The sequence below is a fragment of the Lontra canadensis genome, unplaced genomic scaffold (assembly GCF_010015895.1).
Source record: "Lontra canadensis isolate GAN:19392208 unplaced genomic scaffold, GSC_riverotter_1.0 scaffold7, whole genome shotgun sequence".
In the NCBI taxonomy this organism is placed as follows: Eukaryota; Metazoa; Chordata; class Mammalia; order Carnivora; family Mustelidae; genus Lontra; species Lontra canadensis.
This window is the reverse complement of record NW_022631001.1, coordinates 33,669,959-33,691,293: the sequence shown is the minus strand read 5'-3', so window position 1 is coordinate 33,691,293 and position 21,335 is coordinate 33,669,959. Positions and strand designations below refer to the sequence as shown.

At 40.8% G+C, this 21,335-nt stretch overlaps 1 protein-coding gene across 1 annotated transcript in view; it reads left to right on the top strand.

Annotated features, from left to right (window-relative positions):
- The window catches only part of IRAG1 (inositol 1,4,5-triphosphate receptor associated 1), a 119,522-nt gene extending 98,444 nt beyond the window's left edge, over positions 1-21,078 (top strand). Inside the window, exons 17-22 of the mRNA XM_032853472.1 lie at positions 1,311-1,360; positions 1,898-2,005; positions 4,206-4,270; positions 12,976-13,095; positions 14,458-14,592; positions 19,649-21,078. Of these exons, the coding sequence (XP_032709363.1) occupies positions 1,311-1,360; positions 1,898-2,005; positions 4,206-4,270; positions 12,976-13,095; positions 14,458-14,592; positions 19,649-19,892 (722 nt within the window). The 3' untranslated portion in view covers positions 19,893-21,078. The remainder of the gene's footprint in view (positions 1-1,310; positions 1,361-1,897; positions 2,006-4,205; positions 4,271-12,975; positions 13,096-14,457; positions 14,593-19,648) is intronic.
- Positions 21,079-21,335: the final 257 nt, after the last annotated feature.

Genomic DNA, 21,335 nt, shown 5'->3' with positions numbered 1-21,335 from the left:
GATGGGGGAAGGGGGTAACAGGGTGTTGGGTATTAAGGAGGGCACATGCTGTGATGAGCACTGAGTGTTATACTTAATTAATGAATCACTGAACACTGCATCAAAAACTAATTATACACTATACAGTGGCTAGCTGAACATAATAAAAAATAAATAAAATTAAATAAATTTTAAAAAGTAAATAAAATATTGGTGATTACTGTATGGTTTTAAGCAAAGCAAATACAAAATTTGTAGTTTAGTGTAAAAAATTGAAGATTAGAACTAAAATGTGCAACTTCTAAACCAATGTGCAGGGTGTGAAGGAAAAAAAATCAATGAAGTGAAGTAAATAAAAAGGGAAAAATTAGCTATGTGTATCTTTCTTCCTTTCTTTTTAAAGATTTTATTTATTTATTTGATAGAAGACACAGCAAGAGAGGGAACACAAGCAGGAGGAGTATGAGAGGGAGAAGCAGGCCTCCCGTTGGACAGAGAGCCCGATGCGAGGCTCTATCCCAGGACCCTGGGATCATGACGTGAGCCGAAGGCAGATGCTTAACAACTGAGCCACCCAGACACCCCTAGCTATGGGTTTCTTAAGAGACACATCTAATATACATGGATAAGAAGGATAAATAGATATATAAGCCAAATGATATTCGTCAAACTGAAAGTGAGCTTTTAAAAACCTTTCTTTGTACATATTGGTGTTTTCTGGTGGCAGTATTCTCCAGGTGTGGTGCAAAATTTCTTTATTAATATATAATGTATTCTTTGTTGCAAAACATTTTATATAAATTGTATCACTTAATGTATGCATAAAGGAGATTAAAATCCCAGGGTGCTGGTTTCCTTTGTTCCAAATTGTCTTATAGATGACTTATTGAAACCACTCTGTCAACAAGTTTCCATTCTCTACTTATACTGTACCTTCCCTGCTCATAATTTCCTTGACTGTACATCTCTTAAATGAGCAAGAAATGACCCAATAAGCCTTGGTATTGCTACAAGTAGTTTTTTGCACACTCTCCAGGGTATTACCAGAGACTGTGCAGTGGTGTCAGGTGGATATGAGGTCCAAGATGGGCTTCTCATAGTGCATAGAAGATTTAAGATAAAAGTTCTGTACAGAAAGCCCACTTTGCAGATAATTGTCTCAGGGGATAGTGGGAAATTTAGTGTTCCCAACACCTAGGCTCTTGGACTAACACTTGAGGGCCAGTTCTGATGAATTACTATCTCAGCTTAGTTTTGGGATATCTGTTTTCTGTTGGAGCCTACTCTGAAAACTTAACCTGAGTTCTCTTCTCTGTTCCTTCTTGCTGCAGAAGACGGGGTGCCTCGAACAGCACGATCCATGTCCCTCACACTGGGAAAGGTATGCATATTCAAGGAATACCATGGCTCCCCTGGGATTCCAACAGAAGTTTCCATGGTCACCAGAAAGTCATTCATCCTTGAATCCACAGGTGTCAAGAGAACTTGTAGACAGATTCTCTAATTTAGCTTACCACACTTGCTAGTTCGTCCTTCAGCCTTCCCTCATTCATGGTTTCCCTGATCATACCATCCCCAAAATGAACATGGAATGATGCATAAATCTTGGTGTAGTCCTATTCTTTTCATATACTTTCTAGGGTGTTACCCAGAGACTGGGGGTCATTTCTGTTCCATTTCTTTCAGATATAAGCTAAAATAAGAACATTTTGAGAAATCACTCACTACTAACAGAAAACTTGGGTCAACTCTGGCCAATTTTTTCACAAAAACCCTCAACACCATCACTAACCCAAAACCAAAATATCCAGTGAATGTAATTATAGCATCAGAAACTAGTAGGCATTTTCCAGACCTTTCTGAACTGTGGCTGCTGCTCCCTCCCTGACAGTGAGCCTGGTCACTTCTCTTCCCACAGAACATGCCCCGCCGGAGGGTCAGTGTTGCAGTGGTTCCCAAGTTCAATGCCCTGAACATTGCCAGCCAAACTCCCAGCTCATCACCCATCCACTCTTTACCAGCCATGGTGAGTATGATGATGCCTACCTCCCAGCCCTTATCAACCTCTCCCTCAGGCTCACTACTATGGGGTGACCCAGGTGGGGGCAGGGTCAACAAGGAGATGAAAATCCCAGCACAGATTTTGGAATATGGGCTCAAAAAAGCTCAATATAGACGAGGCCCCATGTCTTCCATTGCCCTGAGAAGACTCAATATCCTTGAGAAAGGTGCTGACATCTCAAAGACTGTTCTTTGAAAATGTTATCTCCTTCCACGCGTAAACCAAAATCCTCCAAGGTGGGTTTAGTGGTTTTTTTTCCCACTCTGAAATGGATTTAAATATCTGAAGGTTGCATTGTATATAATAAGTGATAGGGCTGAGCTTTTAACCTTAGGGTTTCTGATCCCAGGGCCTAAGTTCTTAAACCCACTGTTACCCTGCATCAATTCATTGCAGCATTTAGAAATGAAACTACTAGACTGCCCATTAATAAGAGCTTGGTTAAATATAGACAGCCCTAAAAAGGGCTTTCTGTGCATTGTTAAAAATAACATGAAAAATGTCCATAATTTATTATTAATAAAAAGGAATTAAAAACAGCATATACAGTAGAATTGTTTTGTAGGGTTTTCTTAAAGAGTATTTTTTTCTATGTGTAGACATAGAAAATTCTGGAAGAATATATGTAAAACTATTAATAGTTATCTCTGGGCAATGGTAAAGCCACGGGTGATTTTTATTTTCTTCCTGATGCCTTTTTATATTTCTATAATAAGAATCTATTGCCAATAATAAAAAAAAATTCATTTCAATTATTTTAAACATACACAGTTCCTATATAGCAGAATATTTTCTACATCTCAGGCTTTTGTGGATCTGGTTAATATTATTTAAAACTTTTCTAATTCTTTCTTCAGTTACTTCTCTATTCTGTGTCCATGAGCAGCACTACTCTATAAGCCAATCTGATTGTGTAAACAATAGGTAAAGTAGATTCAAGCTCTATTGTTCCAGTAGGTAGCAATAGCTTCTTTCACCTCTTTTTCAATCATCTATGAAATTATCCTAAATTCCCAAATCACTCACTAAAACAAACCAGCTTAAAAAAAATTTTTTTAAAGGAGCTTAGGAAGGGCTAGCTAGTATGTTTGATAGACCTATCTCCAATATTATGCTACATATAAGAATATTATTTTCAAATATGCAGTTGCCCTTGAACAATGCAAGGGTTGGGGGCACCCACCCCCAGGCAGTTGAAAATCTGCATATAACTTTTGACTCCCCCAAAACTTCTGATGATCGGAAAATGTACCAATAACATGTCAATTAATACATATTTTGCATGTTATATGTATTATATACTGTATTCTTATGATAAAGCAAGCTAGAGAAAAGAAAATGTTAAGAAAATCATAAGGAAGAGAAAATATATTTATAATATTGTACTATATTTAAAATCCATATATAAGTAGACCTACATAGTTCAAACCTGTGTTGCTCAAGGGTCAACTGTATATTCTTTTAGACTAAAAGTTGGCAACCAGGAATATACATTAAAATCACACAAGATACTTCTAAAACATTGCTCAGGCTTCACCTCAAGATTCTGAATTGGATCAGTACTTAAAATCCCCCACCACAGTGATTCTAAGGTACAGCCAGAATTGAGATCCATTTTTTAAACCAAATCTGTTGTAAAAAAAGTACCTCATTGTTTATTTTTTATATTTACATATTATATTTATAAATATAATATTATATGTTATATTTATATAATTTATTATAAAGACATTTCTTATGGCTTAGGGTTTTAGTAATGACAGGCTTCTCCTGAGGATTATGCTTGGAGCTACAGCTCGAAGGCACTGATGGGCCTATGTTTGCTAGGAGGCCTGGGGCATTTACTCCAAGTCAGTAAACCTGGGACTGAGGAAAAACTGAGGCTCTGCTTGAGAATAGGGCATCAAAATATAAATTCTTCACTCAAGAAAACTTAAGAGGGGAAGGAAAAGGTGCAGGTTGTATGGGCCTCAAGGGGCACTAAGGAATGGAGGACAGGGAAGGCCCCACGCCTGGGTTCAGAAGCAGGTCAGAAACCATGGTGGTGGGGGAAGAGCTGAGATAGCAGAGCCCCCCCCGCCCCCCGTATCATCAGAGACATAGCAGCTCTGGCTTCTTCCTTCCTAGCTAATCTTCAATTGTCTGTCTCCTGTTTTTCATCTAGTCAGAATCACCCAATGGGAAAGGCAACCTACCGGTCACCTCAGCACTGCCTGTACTTTTGGAAAAGTAAGTTGGTTTATCTTCCTCTTAACTTTGGGGATCTCTGAGAAAATTTTTCCTAGGTCACTTTTCCTCCCATCCTCACTCCCAAAATGTGATGGAAAGCAAATTAAGTTCTAAGGTAAGGAAATAAGAGGGACTCTGAGACCCACAAAGATTTCAGAGTCAGTTTGCTGTCTGGACCAGGAAGATGCTGTGGCTAAGTCCAAGTATACCTCAATCTCAGAAGAGCCCAGAGGAGACAGACACCTTCTCTGTTGGTTAGGATTCTTTGGGCTACAGATACAAGAAAGCCCCAACTCGAAGGGTCTTAAATAGTAAGTCCAGAGGTAGGGCTTTCCCAGGTATAGTATATCAAGGCCCCAGCTTGGCCTCCACGATTTCCTTGCTTGCTTCTGCTCACTTTGTGTGTTGACTTTATCAGCAGCTTGTGGAAAATGGCTACTATTTTCAAGTATTCTATCCAGACATGAAGTATTTAGAAGAGGACTATCTCTTCCCATGCTTCTTTTTTTATGAACAAACCCAGAAACTTTTGTTTTTTTACTTCCTTATCTTGTTAGTAAATTTGGAACATAATTCTTTTCTAAATCAAACACAGACTTTGGAAATGGGATTGTCATCATGGGCTTAAACTGTGCCCTGGAGATGGGGACAGGCAGTCAGCTTCCCATGAAGCAAAGTGATACACTGAAGAAGAGAAAATTCCTGAGCAAAATTACAATCCTGTAAAGAAACAGGCAGGAGATTAAATACTGGAGTGGCAATAAATAGTGTCTGCCATGCCTAATTTTTCTAGGCATCTGTGCAATTTGTAGGTCTTTTCATCCTCAGCCAGAGCAAGGCAGGCTGTTTTTATACTCAGAAGAGTTTATAACTTGCTTTTCAAATTCTTTCATTTGCTTGCTGGGAAACATCTGGATCACAGCTGTCACCTCTCAGAACTTTCACCTTGTGTCTTTTCTCACTTGGTAAAACATACACCTTTATTCTTCCTTCTTCTTTGCCTTAAGACAGCTTTAGCCCTCCATTTTTCATTGTTGTTAGAATAGTTTTGCTTGACCTGACCAGGAAACTCTATGTGGGTCCCTTTTCAGTAGAGACAATCTCCCAAGCTCTCCATCCCCACCACCCTGCCCCCCCCCCCCGATTCAGCCTGTTTAACTCACCTGTTAGTATATCCAACCACCCACCTATCGCTCACTGACTCACCCACTTTAGTCTTGAAGTTTGTCCAGAACTCCTTACTTTGACATCTCACTCTGTGTAAGCTTAAAGGTCCTTCATGTTGTGTAAGGCATTTTTGTTTCTATCTTTGTTTCCTTATTTTTTTCAAGCATTACAAAGAAATTGTAAAGGGTACAAACTAAAAACCATGTGGAAGTAACCAAGATTACAAAGACATATAAATCAAGTCCTTAGAGCCATAATGTCTACTCCATGATCTCTGAATCTCTCCAGTGATGATTGCTTGATGCCCTGAGTGAAAATCATGCTAAAATTCTCCCTTCTAATTCTGCCTTTGGATGCTCAAACCCCTTCTTCAAAAAGGCCCCCAACAAGGCCCCTTCCTCTATTCTTGGCCTACAGAACAAATCAAGGACAAAGATCTATGTCCTCACTCTTTGAAAAAGACTAATCATGGTGGAGCCAGGCCTGGACTCTATAGAACTATTGCTCATGCCAGCTGAGAGCTTTCCTCCGAGGCAGTGGAGATTATCAAGAACCCGAGTTATCCCTGGTAGGAGAGAGTGAGCTACAAAATTAAGGACAGCAAGCATTGGCCCCAAATCAGAAGTGACAATGAATGAGGATCAATAATGGCGTCACCATTCCAAGAGTTTAGAACCAGGAGAGACAGGGACAGAGCAAGGATTGAGACAAGTCAAGGAATAAGCTCAAGGAAGGTATCTGTAGCTCATTTTTTTCTACCTGGAGGGACCACCATGATATATTACCCATGCTGTGGCTGACTTGCCTATTGGGAATGCACCCAGCCTATAAAAATGGCTGCAAAAAGGGGAGGACATATTCAAAAGAGGAGGATTCTAACACTAACAGTAGCTTCCCCCTCCTGGATTTATGAAAGGCGCTAAGTGACTTTCATCTGAATTCATGAAACTGGAAATATTAATAGATTGCCAAGAGGGCAACAATGAGACAATCTGTGAATTAAAATAAATTCATATCTTGTTTTAATGCAAGTACAATAAATTCTAGCTACCTTCTCCATACTATTAAGGAGAAAAAAATGCATTATAAGTTAGTATACATTGCTTTCTAGATTGTTATATTTAGCTAGATTTAAAGTGATTTCACATTTCCCTAAACATATGATGACTAGGCAGGAAGGGAACTGGCTAAGCATGTGAAAGATTATCAGAAGATCAAATTACCTATGGCTAGTTCTCAAGCAAATACCTGAGAGCTGATTGCCCAATGTGATTTAAGAGAATTCTGAGTGTTGCTGTTGTAGGTCACTTCAGAGTAAATTGTTCTTCACTCAAGGAATATTTAGATCTAGGTCTAGGGATATTTAGAATTATAGAAAAATATGCAGAGTAATATTTGAAGTTTATCTTAAGGATTAAAAAAGAATAAAGCTCATGATGAGTTCCATAAGTAGGAAAAACTATTTATAGACTTATTCATTCGTTCCTTCAACAATTAATCACCAAGGTATCTAGAATCACCAAGGTATCTAGAATATACTCAGGAGTTCACAGTGTAATGGAAAAGAGAGATGGGAAACAGCCCATTATAATACAATGTGATGGATGATAGCATAACGAAGTATAGGTTGCTAAAGCAATAGGAGAGAAGAAAATGAGTACCTTAACCCAGACTGGGTGTATGTGAGGGAGGGAAGTCTCAGAAAATGTTTCCTCTAGGAATTTACTTTTAAAGTGAAACCTGAGAGACACCTGGGTGGCTCAGTCAGTTAAGCATCTGATTTTGGCTTAGGTCATGATCCCAGGGTTCTGGGATCGAGTCTTGCATTTGGTTCCTTGCTCAGTGAGGAGCCTGCTTCTCCCTCTGCCTGTTCCTCCCCCTGCTTGTGCTCTCTTTCTTTCTCTCTCTCTCTCTGACAAATAAATAAATAAAATATTTAAAAATAAATAAATAAAAATAAAATGAAACCTGAAAGTTATATAGTTTAACCAGGTGAACTGGAGGTTAACAACATTCCAGGCTCTGAAGCAAGAAAGTATGGAGTGGTCAAGAAATAATAATAAGATGATAGTGATACTTACTATTATTATTTACAGTATGTTTGCTTCATACCAAGTCCTGTTCTAATTGCTTTACATTAACAATCTCATTTAATCCTTACAACATACCCATGAGGTAGGTATTAATATCAATATTAACTATTAACATCGCTATTTTATAGATGTAGAAACTGCAACTCAGAGAAATGACTTGCCTGAGGTTACACAGTAGTGGGTAACAGAACTTATGCTCTTAACCTCTTAATAGACACTCCAACTAGAAGAAAGGAAAGTGCAGTATGACTGAAAACAAGAGGATGCATTTAAGCACTATTTTTATATGAAGTTTTATGAACTATTTTGAATGACCTGTTGACCTTCATGGCTCGCCATGAAGCAGAGTGTGGGATGGAAGCAGCGTGTGTACACAGAGCAGTGCACTGAGGAATTAGCAAAGCCATGGATGTGAATGATGCACAGTATTGGTTTCATAAAAGGGGCAATTTAATGATATATCACTGAGAAATTTTCACTATAATCTCTAAAATAACCATTTTCCTACTTTTTAAAATTTTTTTTATAAACATATAATGTATTTTTATCCCTAGGGGTACAGGTCTGTGAATCGCCTGGTTTACACACTTCACAGCACTCACCATAGCACATACCCTCCCCAATGTACATAACCCCACCCCCCCTCTCCTAACACCCTCCCCCCCAGCAACCCTCAGTTTGTTTTGTGAGATTAAGAGTCACTTATGGTTTGTCCCCCTCCGAATCCCATCTTGTTTCATTAATTCTTTTCCTACCCTCCAAACCCCCCATGTTGCATCTCCACTTCCTCATATCAGGGAGATCATATTTCTCCGATTGACTTATTTTGCTAAGCATAATACCCTCTAGTTCCATCCACGATTTTCCTACATTTTTGAAGCAGCCAGGGTAAACTACTTAAAGGCTTTGTATGACTTCAAATATTTATAGCAAATAACTCCTCTTTGCTGATATTCTAGAATTAATTAGCCCTCCATCAACTAGTAGTGTATCCCAGGCATCTGAGACTGAGTAACACGAGTAAGGAAGGTCTTCTAGCTCAGTTCCCCTGGACTGGACTTCTCTGAGGGGTTCAAGGCAATGGGAGTGATTTAGAGACATCACTGAACCCAAAAAGGTAAGATCTGTCCACTAGAAAGAATTGCAGTCACTTTCAAATATTGTTTACCACATGGAAAAATAGACTCTAACATAACTCCCAATTAAACAATACATTTTGACTGAAGGACCCCTCACATTAGTTAGAACTAATCACAATGACAAACAATTTTGACCTGGTGGACATGAGAAAACAATGAACTTCATTTTCATGAATCATCCCAGAAAGAAAGCATGCAAGATTTCAGGCTGGGAATAGATGCCAAGATCCATCTGTGTTTGGCCCAGAAGTTTCTAGGGTGGGCACAGGCTGTGCTCAGCTCCATGTTTATATCCATGAATAGAGATTCCTGCAGCTCAACCCAAACACTGGGTCCTCAGGAAATAGCCATTTACAGAAAGGACCTGCCCACTTCACAAAATTAATAAGCAGACTGGATAAGCCATAGTGAAGTCAGTGTAACTCAGCAAACACTTAAAGCACTTACTGTATGCTAAGCATCATCATAACTTAAGCAGTCTCTCTCTATGATCGCAGTCATGGAAGGACGGATAGGTATATAAAACATAAAAATGCCCTCTCTCTGAGTTATGCTGAAATGAGGAGTGCAATGAGGACATGATGGGAAGGAGTGATCAACTTTAACCAGAAGATGAGGGAATGGGAAGAACACTAGCAAATATTCCACAGAGGAGAAGGTATTTGAGCTGAGTCTTAAAGATACACAACAAGAAGCTTCCAGGTAGTTAGAGATGATATATAAGGAACTATTAGCTCAGTCTAGGGATCAGGAGATAACAGCAAATATTTTACAGATTGTGTTTCCCCTACTTCCCCACCCTACTTCTAGTATTAAACCAAAGGCTGTCCCAGCCTACCGTACATTCTAAACAAGTACCCTTTAAAAGAAGGCAGCATCATAAGCCATGGCCCAGCCTAGCAGCCAGAATGGCTTCACTCAGCAAATACCCTGGAGCCCCATACCACTCAGAGCCCCAGAAAAAGACTTCTATTGAAAGAGAGGGCTCAAGGAAATGTGAAAAATGCATCTTGACATGAATTTAGAAGACCAAGGTGAGAATCCCAGCCAGGCCCACTACGCATCAATAATGTGAACTTAGACAAGTCACCTAATCAATCTGAGCTTGGGTTTCTCGTCTCACAGATGGGGTAACACCTTGCCTGGGTGGCAATTAGTGCAGTCAAGAGCATGGGCAAGTGTCAGACCGCACAGGGTCAAATCCAAACTCTATCACACATAGATTGTGTAATCTTGGGCTGGTTATTTAACCTCTCTGGGTCTTGGTTTCCTCACCTGTTAACTTGACCACAATAGTATTGCCTATCTCATGGGTCATTCATGAGTGTTAAGTGAAATCTTACCACAGAGTCTGATACATAAGATAAATATTAGCTCTTCTTATCATTGGGAGGATCAAGTGAGGCAATGTATGTAAAAGCACTTTAAGAACTGAAGCCCCATTGGTGAGTCGGTTGGACAAGGTGATCAGCACAACCTGGGACAGTTGGACCCTGGACAGAAGATCCTTATGTTAAAGGGCCACTGAAATAGCTCTACAAGGGAAATGTTTTAGTCTCTAGAGAGCGGTGACCTTGAGGATAGTGAAAGTTTGGATTCTTCTGATTCTGAAGTGTCAGAATAATATAAATCAAGTTCTCCTTTAAAGATATAAATAATCACCTGGTAATTTATTAGCTTGGATTTTTTTTTATGGATCAGGTTTGAAAGAACTTCAGATTGTTCCCCAACATAACTAATAGTGATAAACATCATTTGTTGTGTATTATCTTCCAAAACATTTACTTATATTTTTCATTAATTCCTACACTACCATCATCAGGTACATATTATTACCCTCATTTTACAGTTGAGGAATCTAAAGTTCAGGAAGGGTTAAGAATTTGCATGTACTGCAGCTGGAATTTGAAACCTAGTTTGCCTCAGGCAGGTTCATTTCCTCTATACTCTACTGTCATCCTCCATACTATTTGTCACTAACCTCTTAGGTTATCAGCTATAGATAAAAGAAACTAAAAGCCTGATACCAATATTTCATTTCTAACATATAAATGTATTTCATAAAAGAATTGCTTCCCTACCCTTGGCTGTAGCTATGTTTTTCTGCTCTGTTCCAATCATTTGGACAAATAGGAAACTGCACATTAGGCAAAGGTCACATGGAAGGGAGTGGATAATATAATTTGCAAAAGGAGAAATGTTATGAATAGCTGATATTTTTAGAGTGTTATCTTTCTTGTTCACAATGGGTTTTGGTTTCCAGCCTGATGAAATGTAAATTTTACAAGGTCTGAGGAAAACTAAGGGATGAGAAGCTGATGCCAAGAAAGAGAAAATATAGGGCTCACTGATAGAGCCTATCTGAGAGGTTGTAGAGGGTAGCAGCTGCAGTCTTTCAGAGTCCTGGGTGAAAAGCTTCTCTCACTGTTTTGCCTTGTTCAAGGGCTCCTCCATGGCATGACTCCCAGTGGGATTTCAGACATCTTAGGTGGGCTGCAGGATTTACAGGGAAGGCATGGCCATCAGGATCCTTCCTTTAAACTCATGCTTGCATGCTTCAAATGGATTCCCAGAAATGCCTAGCTATCCTACTATGATTTTCTAGCATTTTTGTTTCCCCACTTCTCACCTGACTCATGCACACCTTCTCCTCTCTTCTCAAACCTTCCTAGGTTTATCTACCTCTCACTCTCAGCATATGATCTTGTCTTCCGTTTTAAAGAGAAAATTTACACTATTAGATAGGAGCCCTCCTCTTCCTTCACCAGATCACCTCCATCCCCCTTTGTTCTCACTGAGAAGTTTCTCCACCTTTCTAAGGTTTATCCTTACTTCTCTTTTCAAAGAATTTGTTTCTTTGGTCACCCCTTTCTCTCATCCCCTCTACTGGATCATTTCTATCCATATTCAAATGTGCTTTCATCCCTCCACTTCAGCTATGTATCCCAGAACACACTATTCTACTTCCCTTTCCAGTCAGATTACTGTGTCTAGATCTTCTTTTTCTTGCCTCTCATTCTCTACTAAATCCATTCTAATCTGTCTTTGGCTCCCACCATTTCATCAAAGCTCCTCTTGACCTCCGTATTATCAAATCTAATAATCTATAGATCTCTGTACTCATCTGACTTGGACTCTCAGAAGTGAAACTGTGACACAATTAACTCCTCCTTGACATGCTCTCCTCTCTTGGGTTCCAGGAGTCCATATTCTCCTGGTTTTCCTCCTACCTTTCTGGCTTCTACTCCTCTGTAGGTTTCTTCTCCACCTGAGCTAAGGGCAGAGATGTCCAGGGCTTGGTCTTGGGTCTTCTTTTCCTATTTCCTCATACTGTCTCCCTAGACAATCTTAGCCATCCCCCTGGCTTTAAATGTCATATATATTCTGATGATGCCAAATGTTATCTCTAGCCTCTAGAGCTTTTCTCCAACTCACTTTGGTGTATCCAACTACCTACTTGACATCTCCATCTGGATATTTCACTGGCATTGAAAATTTATTTTTTCCAAAAGTTAACTCCTGCTTCATTGCCTCTTTCAGTTCCTCAAATATATCTGCATCTTTTGTGTCTCAGGGTCTTCACACATCCACATCCTCCCCGTAGGATGATCTTCCCTCTGCAACAGATATGGCTGACTTTTCATCTTTCAGATCTTTGCTCCAGTTAAACCACCTCAGAGAGGTCTTTTCTAACCACTCAATCAAAGTAGATTCTCCCTTTGTTACTTTCTGCACTGCACAGAGTTTATCTCTTTCAATAAAGTTATCACAATTTATAATTAAATACATATTATTTTCTTTCCTCTTTTTGGGCATTCTCTCCTGCTAAGCTCCATGTTGGCAAAGACTGTTTCTTTCATCATCTAATGTATTCCCAGTACGTTATAAGGTGCCTGTGACTTAGTCAGTACTCAGTAGATACTTAAATGAATGAAGCAAAATATGGACTACTGGAATGGAATGACTTTGACTGAACATTTGGCCCACCTCCATCTTCCTCATCTTAGTGCTATGGAGCTCCCAACAGCTGCCTGTCCACTCATAGATCTCCTGGAATAAGAATAAATATGGATTTAGGTACATGAAGAAAAAGAGAGCTAGCATATTATTTGATGTTTAGAGGTCTGAGGAGGATTCTTGGACCAGGGCCTTTGAAAAATCTTGTCTCAGGGTAGAAGGATTGAAATGAACACAGCCTAGAATGAGTTTCCTCACTTCCGAAAAGGAATCAGGCCAAAGACATGGTTCGGTTTTCAGACACCCAATCTGGCTGAAAGGACACCCTGTACTTCCCTCTTCTCACTAGTGGAAAGACAAATGGGGACCCAGATTGTGAAGCCTCTGCTCCCATGCCGACTTTGAGTTGCCTGGAAGAGATTAGCCAGGAGACCAAGGCCAGGATGGAGGAAGAAGCATACAACAAGGGGTGAGTCAGACTTCGTCCACCCTGAGGTCACCTGGTAAATCTCAGAAGATACCTTCCCACGGGCCTTTCCTGTTTCTTAAGAGGATTTAAGGAAGCAACCAGTGGCCCTAGGACCGCCTCACCTCAGTAAAGAACTACATAAGAAAGAACAGTACTGTTCCACAGGAAGGACAAGAGGAAGCAGGGTGAGAGGGTGTGGTTAGGCAATAATTAGACTGCCCTCTTTTTAAGCAGAAAGCCACCAGATTGCCACTGCCCAGAATGGTCTGGAAATAAAGCCCCTGGGTGGGTTCCTCTTGGTGGTACCTAAGGCTTGCTGACACATGCTCAGAGGAGTGATGTTGCTATCAACAATGCCCAGGAGTAGCTGTAACCCTGTTTCTTAGAACTGCCCCTGCCATCCCTTCCTTATGTAAACTGGAGCCCCCTCAACTTCCAACTGTCCCCTTTTCTGATTGAGATTCAATAACACCTTTGGCTCATTGTCAGTCACTAAGGGGACAGAGTACTGAGCAGGGCCCAAGCCTAGACTGGTAGAAAAGTATTTCTGACCAGGCATAGCATCCTGAGCTTCTCCTTTCTCCACAGCTCCTAAGAGAGACACAGCTTCCCATTATAGAACCTGTGGGCTTCTGTGTAGCAGCCGTATATACTACGGTGAGGTTGTCCTAGCCAAACTGTGCTTGTCTTAAACATTCAGCTATAGGACAAGCAAAAAGAGTACTGATCCTGGGCAAAGGACATCAGAAGGTTATCTCTTGGGACACCTATCTTTTCTTTCACAATTATCTTTGATACTAAACATGCACAGAAGTAAACACCTCCATTGGCTTTGTAAACATTTACTGAGTACTTTACTAAGCCTAGTATGTGACAGCCACTTCCATAAAACTTCCCAACAAGCCAATGTGATGGGTGTCACCCTTCCTAGGTCAAGCTACATGCCTGACGCTTCCTCAGAACATTCACATACCCTGTGAAATAGGGTATTTCAAAATGCCACCCTTTCCACTTTATAGGTGAGAAGCTGAAGCACCCAGGTTACACAGAAAGCAGATTTTTCTCTCTGCTGAACATTTTGTAGGATAAGAACCCAGTCAGGACTCTGTACCCACATTTTTTCCCTGTCAGTTTTGTCACACATTCACATATAAACAGGAAGGATGACTGAGGAGTGAGGGGAAATTGCACTGACATGAGCTACCTTGGGATTCAGTAGAGCCTCCCAGCTTTTTCCTGTTGTGTAGAACCACAGGAAGTGTATAATTATTGGAGGTGCTCAAGTCCCCACCTCTAGGAACTCAGGAAAGGATGCTCTGTGCCTGGCCTTTCTAGACTCAATTGTTCCTTTTTGCCCTGCAGATACCAGGAAGGTCTAAAGAAGACCCAAGAGCTTCAAGACCTGAAGGAGGAGGGGGAAGAACAGAAGGGTGAAAGCCCTGAAGAAGCTGAAGAGGCAGAAGAAACTGAGGAAGAGGAAAAGGACCAAAGAAGCAGGTTGGAGCCCTTGCCATTGCTGAAATGGGTCACAATTCATTTAATTGCACAACATCCCTAGAGGTGCCCACTCCAGGGCAGCAGTGGGTCTGGGGCCCAAGTGAACATCTAACAGCAACTAAGGAGGGCACTCATGTTGAGGGAGGAGGCAGAGGAAGAAGCCAAAATAGTTAACGAGGGGATGTTTGCAAGATCTGGGAGGTCAGAGGTGGGTCAAGAGTGAGGCCAACAGCAATCAAGAGCTCATAGGAACTGAGAAACTATAAGGACCCTTACTGGAGTACCCCCAGCCCAGCCACAGTTAGCTCATTTCCCAGCTATCCCCATGAGCCAAGAGCCAAGGTCAAGGGAGCTGGCCTAAAGCCCTAGAGGGGGTTTATTACAAGAACAGGGGCAGAAAGAACATATGAAAGTAGGGGAGAACTCAACTTGTTGGCAAAGGAGAATCTCCACCAGGTTCCATGCTGACCAGATAAGTTTGGATTAGAAATATCTGGGCTTTTCTTTTTTAATGTACTTTATATTTCAAGTGTATTTTTCCCTCAATAGAAGGAAATATATAACATGTAGATAAAGGTAGTATACGTTCTGAATTTTGTTGTATCTGTGCCCTCATGAGTGTCTCGGATTTTAACCATACCCTCAATTCCATACATTCTGCCTTATTGTCTCTTATTCGTTTTTAATTTTGATTTTTTAAAATGTGGTTATAAAAAACTTGGAACACCACCAAAGTCTTTGTTTTCAGACCCTAGGCTATCTTGGAGTCCAGTGTGACCCCAGCCAAAACAATTTTCTAATCAGCTGTTAAACTTGAAACAGGGTATGTGTCCGTCCTTCATTGCTAGCAGACTCAAAATCACATGCATGCAGTGAATAAAGTAATAAAATGAAGATTAGAAATGAGATGGATATGCTTCAAAGCACATAGGAACAGCCAGTAGAGTCCAGCTGGAGGAAGATTCAGCCAGAGAGGTCTGAACCTGCGTGGGTCAACCCTAGTGTTCAAGGGAAGAAGGGTCTAGGAGAGCTGGAGAAAATGCTTCACTGTTGAAAGCAAACCTATGCTAGGATGTACTGCCTCCTTTAATGAAAGAATCCCCAAGTTTTAACAATGAAAGTACAGTCCCTACTCCAAGCAGCTGAATCCTATTCTTACATCTTCTCTCCCTCTTGGGGGTCCTCTGCTCTTATATTTTAGAGGTCACTATACTGTCTTCCTCCCCTTTAATGCAGTCAAGCCCAGACCTGGACAACAGCTTTTTCTTTGGCTTCTTTTCATATAGCCAAACAGGCTAGAACTTCTAAAACTTCCACATACTGAGAAAGAACAAAAGAGAACTAAACAGAGTACATGGAATATAAACAGTCTGGTTTACAAAGCACAAGACAGGAATCCTTATCCAGCTAATTGGATCTCAAATTTGATCTGCTAACCACAGCTCCCTCCTATTTTGTGAAACCGCAGGGAAAGTAAGGCTATGCCTGGGTCGCGCCCTGTCCAGCTCCTGGTCAGCAGCACATAGCAATGGCTGCCTTTCACACCCATTGTCCAAAAGTATCCTCCTGGTCCTGTGGATCCTGAGAAGCCTCATTCTCTCTCCTAAACTTTGCATCCTCTCAGATTTACTTTTTGATTTTGAGAACATGCCTGTACCTCAGGTAGTGAATACCAGACATCAGCACAGCCCTTAGAAGGGTGCTTGTCCTTTATTATAGGGGTGTAACTCTCCCTTCTCAGGCCCAGTAGTGAGGCATCATCTTCTCAATAACAAGTGACACTGCTAACATATGAACTGCTCGCTCACAGTTACAGGGTCCCCTCCTCTGTCACCAAAGCCAGGCTGGTCCTAAGAGCCTATTGTCTTTAATTTCAGGCAATCCCCTCATCCATTCCTGAGTTCTATAGACACACAGTTGCCTACAGGCACCTGCACTCAAACATGATTTTCCCCCATTAAATTTTGGCATTGCTGCAGCTGACTCCTTATTTAAGAGATTCCACATCAAACACCAGTCTTTTTGTCTGAATCTCTCCTCTGTTATAATAATGTACAGTCGACCCTTGAACAATGTGGGGATTAGGGGCACCCACCCACCACAGTCAGAAATCTAAGTATAACTTTTGACTCCTCAAAAACTTACCTACTAATTGTATACTGGTAACCTGAAACCTTACCAATAACATAAACAGTTACACATATTTTGTATGTTATATATAATTGCATACTGTATTTTTACAATACAGTAAGCTAGAGAAAAGAAAATGTTATTAAGAAAATTATAAGGAAAATACATTTACACTACTATATTATATTTCCTGAAAAAAATTGCATTAAAGTGGATCTGCACGTTCAAACTCGTGCTGTTCAAGGGTCAATTTTATAAAAATGTAATCCCTTGTAAATATTACTTTCTGGAGGATCAGCTTATTTTTTAAAATGAATTTTGGGTGAATCAACCCAACATGTTTTAAGTAATACATTAAGTAATACATTAAACAAGAGAGACTCACAAAATGCAACAGAAAACTTTAGCCCTTTCTGCCTGTTCAAATCTGCTCTATGGAGTTTAGACAATATTAGGCAGATTCCTTTACTTTTCTAGTAATTCTCAGAAAGCAGAAGTCCTCTGGTCATGTTTAAGTCCCAAGAATAATCTCATTTCATTAATTAAAATGGCCAGTTCTCTAAAATAGTAAAAAACCTGAACTTTTAAAATTTACCCTTCTTTTATCCTGCAGGTCATCTGCTTCAGGAAAGAAGCCTATAGTAGGTGTGGGGAGCATGGCTTCTTTCCCTCTATCCTACTTGCACTTCTACCTCTCCAGTTTTGCCAGTGTAGCATCTCCAGTTTTGCCAGTGATCTCTAGGATCAACAGTAAGAAAGGGAATTGAGATGAAGGGGTTGGGAAGGTATTACTTGAACAGGATTATGAGCAATCTGCAGGGCTTGGCAGGGGGTTGAAGTTGACTTGCTGACTTTGGTTAGTGTGTTGCTTTATGGGACCTCTAGAGAAAACCACTCCTCCCATCTCCCACCATACACACCATTGCCCAGGTCCTCTCAGCTGCTGGAACCTTTATGAGGTCAAATGCATGTCTCATAACTAGTCGCTCAAAATCCCTCTCAGTCCTTGGGCAGCTGGAAGTATACCCTAACTGTTCAGCTTCTAAGTAGCATTTCTGGGCAGGATCTGTGACACCCCATGTCAGCTCTCCTTCTCCTGACTATATCCAATTGAGGTGAAATGTGTACCTTTGGCTCACTATTGGTAGAAGGACAGCTTTCCATATCATGGCCCACTACTCTGATGCTATCAAACATGTCAGCAAGATTCTTGCTCTTCTAACTGCTCATGTGTGAGGCACACACCAGTCTACTATGTCCCCCAAGCCTCAACATATCAAACTCTCCAAGCAGCATCTCTGAAGCCCCTCTTCCCTAGGCCCAGGTGAGAGGGAAGCCACCTCATTCTCCCCTATGGAAGGTCAAAAATCAAAAGCTGATTTCTACAGAGATTCTAGTTCTTTTTTTTTTTTTTTTTTTTTGGAGATGCAACATACAGAGATTCTATTTCTAATCTAATTCTATTTCTAACTCCTTCATAGGCTATAAATGGGGGACCAGCTAAGAGTCACAGAGCCAGATGTTGACCTCCTCCTCTTAAGTCCCACTTCAGAGTGGGATGACAGTGGGATTCTCCCCACTCTAGAAGCTTATTTTGGAGCATGGAGATACAGCCCCAAAGAAAGACTGCATTTTAGCATCCAATTATATCTAAATAGAACTAACGAATCTAAACAAGGCTGAAAGAAGATAAGCTTCCATTTCCAAGATGTCCCTTCCCAACTGTTGTGAAAATAATTAGATTTGCACCTCAGCTAATGTGCTCACTTTTTTGCTTTGCCTAACTGTTCCTGAAACAACCATCAAATGGTTCCCATGAGAACGAGAAACCAATCCGAACCTTAGCATCTGAGGCAGGCACTCTTAGCCTCTGGTCCCTTTCCAAGGAAGGTATTGTTGAGTCTTTCCATCAGTCATAAGGAATCTTTTTTCTACTAACTAAATTAGAGCTGTCTACTTCTCAGCAAATGTCCTGCATATTACAGTGTTTATGTGTGCCTCCAGATCTTCATAAAGCCCTCCTGTTATTTTTCTCACCTCCTCGATTTGGTGATCCTCAGTATCCTTACTTCTTATATTATTTTAAAAAATAGATCAGGGATTAGAAATAGGAAAAAATTCCAGCCTAGTGAATGTGTCCAGGATTTCACTAGAAAGCTAGAAGAATGGACTCTGCAAAGAAGGTCATATGACCAAATGTCTTTTCACTAGGCCACAAAGAGAGAGGGGAAAGTTGAAAGGCAGTTAGGAAGAGAGGAAGAGGGAAAAGGGGAATGAAGCAGCCGAAAAATGGTGACGGAGGAAAGGGAAAAAGAGAAAAAAGGGAGAGTGAAAAGGGAAGAAAAAGGAAGAAGGGAAAATAGGGAGTGAAGATTACTGGGGTTGAGAAAACATCAGACTAAGCCACTGAGAGGTTCCTGGAGGCTACTAGTTCTCTGGTTGCCCCTAGGATGGTTTGAGGTGAGCTCCTGAGGTTGATCTGGCTCCTTGTCATTTACCACTGAACATGGAGAGTCTTCTGGGGGTTTAGCACAGTTCTTCTACTCTGAACGCAGTCAGATATGGAACTGAAGACAATAAAATATGCATCAGAACATGAAAGCAGAGGACAGATTATAACTTGGAACTGATCACTAAATACCACTAAGTACAGAAAAGATGTTGGTCCCATCTGCATGCGTGGGAGTGTGGGTCAGCCAACCTTGTATCCTGGGGATTGAGAGAGAGTTCAGATATCAATGAACATCTCATGAATGCATGAGGGCATGTATGAATGACTGAATGAATGATCAAACAAGAAAAAGGAGGGTTCTAGCACAGTAGCTCCCAATATCAAGGCTATGGACTAGTGGCATTAAAATCACCTGGGGAAAAATTTTAATGTTCCTAATATACTAAACCCTTCTCCTATTTTTTCATTTGACAGCAAACTTGAAGAATTGGTTCATTTCTTACAAGTCATGTATCCCAAACTGTGTCAGCACTGGCAAGTCATCTGGATGATGGCCACAGTGATGCTGGTCTTGACTGTTGTACTGGGACTCTACAGTTCCTATAACTCTTGTGTGGAACAGGCTGATGGGCCTCTTGGGAGATCCACTTGCTCAGCAGCCCAGAGGGACTCATGGTGGAGCTCAGGACTCCAGCATGAGCAACCTGCAGAGCAGTAGGAAACCTGACACCCAGTCGGTGCCCTGCTCCAGCACACAGCTGACTACCCTTTCCCCAAGCATAGAGTTTCAGGTCGGGTGTGGGTATGCTGCCACTAACCCATCAGGAAATGAGCAGGGTTCTTTCACACTCAGCACCCATGTGGGAGCTATGCATACACAAAAACTGATGTTCTCAGAAGATCAACCAAACTGCCCTCGTAAAGCATCTTGTGGATTAAGTCACCTTTACCAAGGAACTCAAACAGAAGGGAAAGTCATGTGCCCCTAGCTCAGATGGCTAGGGAAAATAAAACACCTTCACTGCAGAGGATAGTAAGAAGCTCCCTCTCCCTCCCCTTTTTTCCTCTCTGCAGTCAGAAATCAAGAAGAATTAATTATGCCCACAGGCTAACACTCACCCTGATGATCAGCCCTAGAATTTGGAGTCACAACATGAATATCATCCCATTTCCTATCTCATCCTCACTGACTCTCCTCCAGCCTCCCCTTCTCCCCTTTGGAACCAGAGTTTCTCTTTACAGAAGTAGGAAAGGTTTCTCAGAAAAATAGTTAGGCTGAATTTAGACCAGTGCTTAAAATGAAATGGGAAGATATGAGTTAATATATATACATCTGTATACACACACAACACATACATACATACACACAGCATGCATGTGCATGAAGTCAACAACCCTCCAAATATGTGCTCTCAGTGTGTGTTCTGTATAAAGCCAACCCACAGAATTTTCACTAGGTGTGGGGCAGTCACTAGGCACCTGTTCAATGAGCTCTCCACATGGATTTAAGATGTTTGAAAAACACTGAAAACTCATGATTTCAACAGTGAACTTGCTGGTCTCCATTTCAAGTGCTAATTCTAAATTGTTGTATAACACAGTCTATTCCCTATTTGTCCTCTCCTATTGAGAGCAGTTAACCCACCCTCTCAAGTGAAGGAGGAGACATGGTATGCTTTCAGCTCCTGTGTGCCCACATGCAAATGTGCAGTCTCACCTAAGTGCTTTAGTTTAAACGGGATTTCCAACCCAAGTATATTTCAGAGCATTCCCAACTGTTTAGCATAAAACTGAAGGAGCACATCCCATCTCCAATTTGACTTCTTGCTCCACCTTTACAGCCATTTTTTTCATTCATCCCTCATCTGTTGTGTGTGTAGGGGGGTGGTGTTGGTTTCTTGTGGGTTTTTATTGTGGTTGTTCTGATCTTGTTTTTTTGTTGTTGTTGTTTTGTTGCTAACACTCACATAGAACTTACTGTGAGTCAAGCACTGTTCTAGGTATTATATAGGTGTTAATTCATTTAATCCTCAAAAAAAAAAAAAAGGAAAAAAGTATAAGGTGGGTACTAATCTCCCATTTTCAGATAAGGAAATTGAAGCACAAAAACACAACTTGCCAAGTACATTCAGTTAGTAAATTATGGACCTGGAATTCAAAT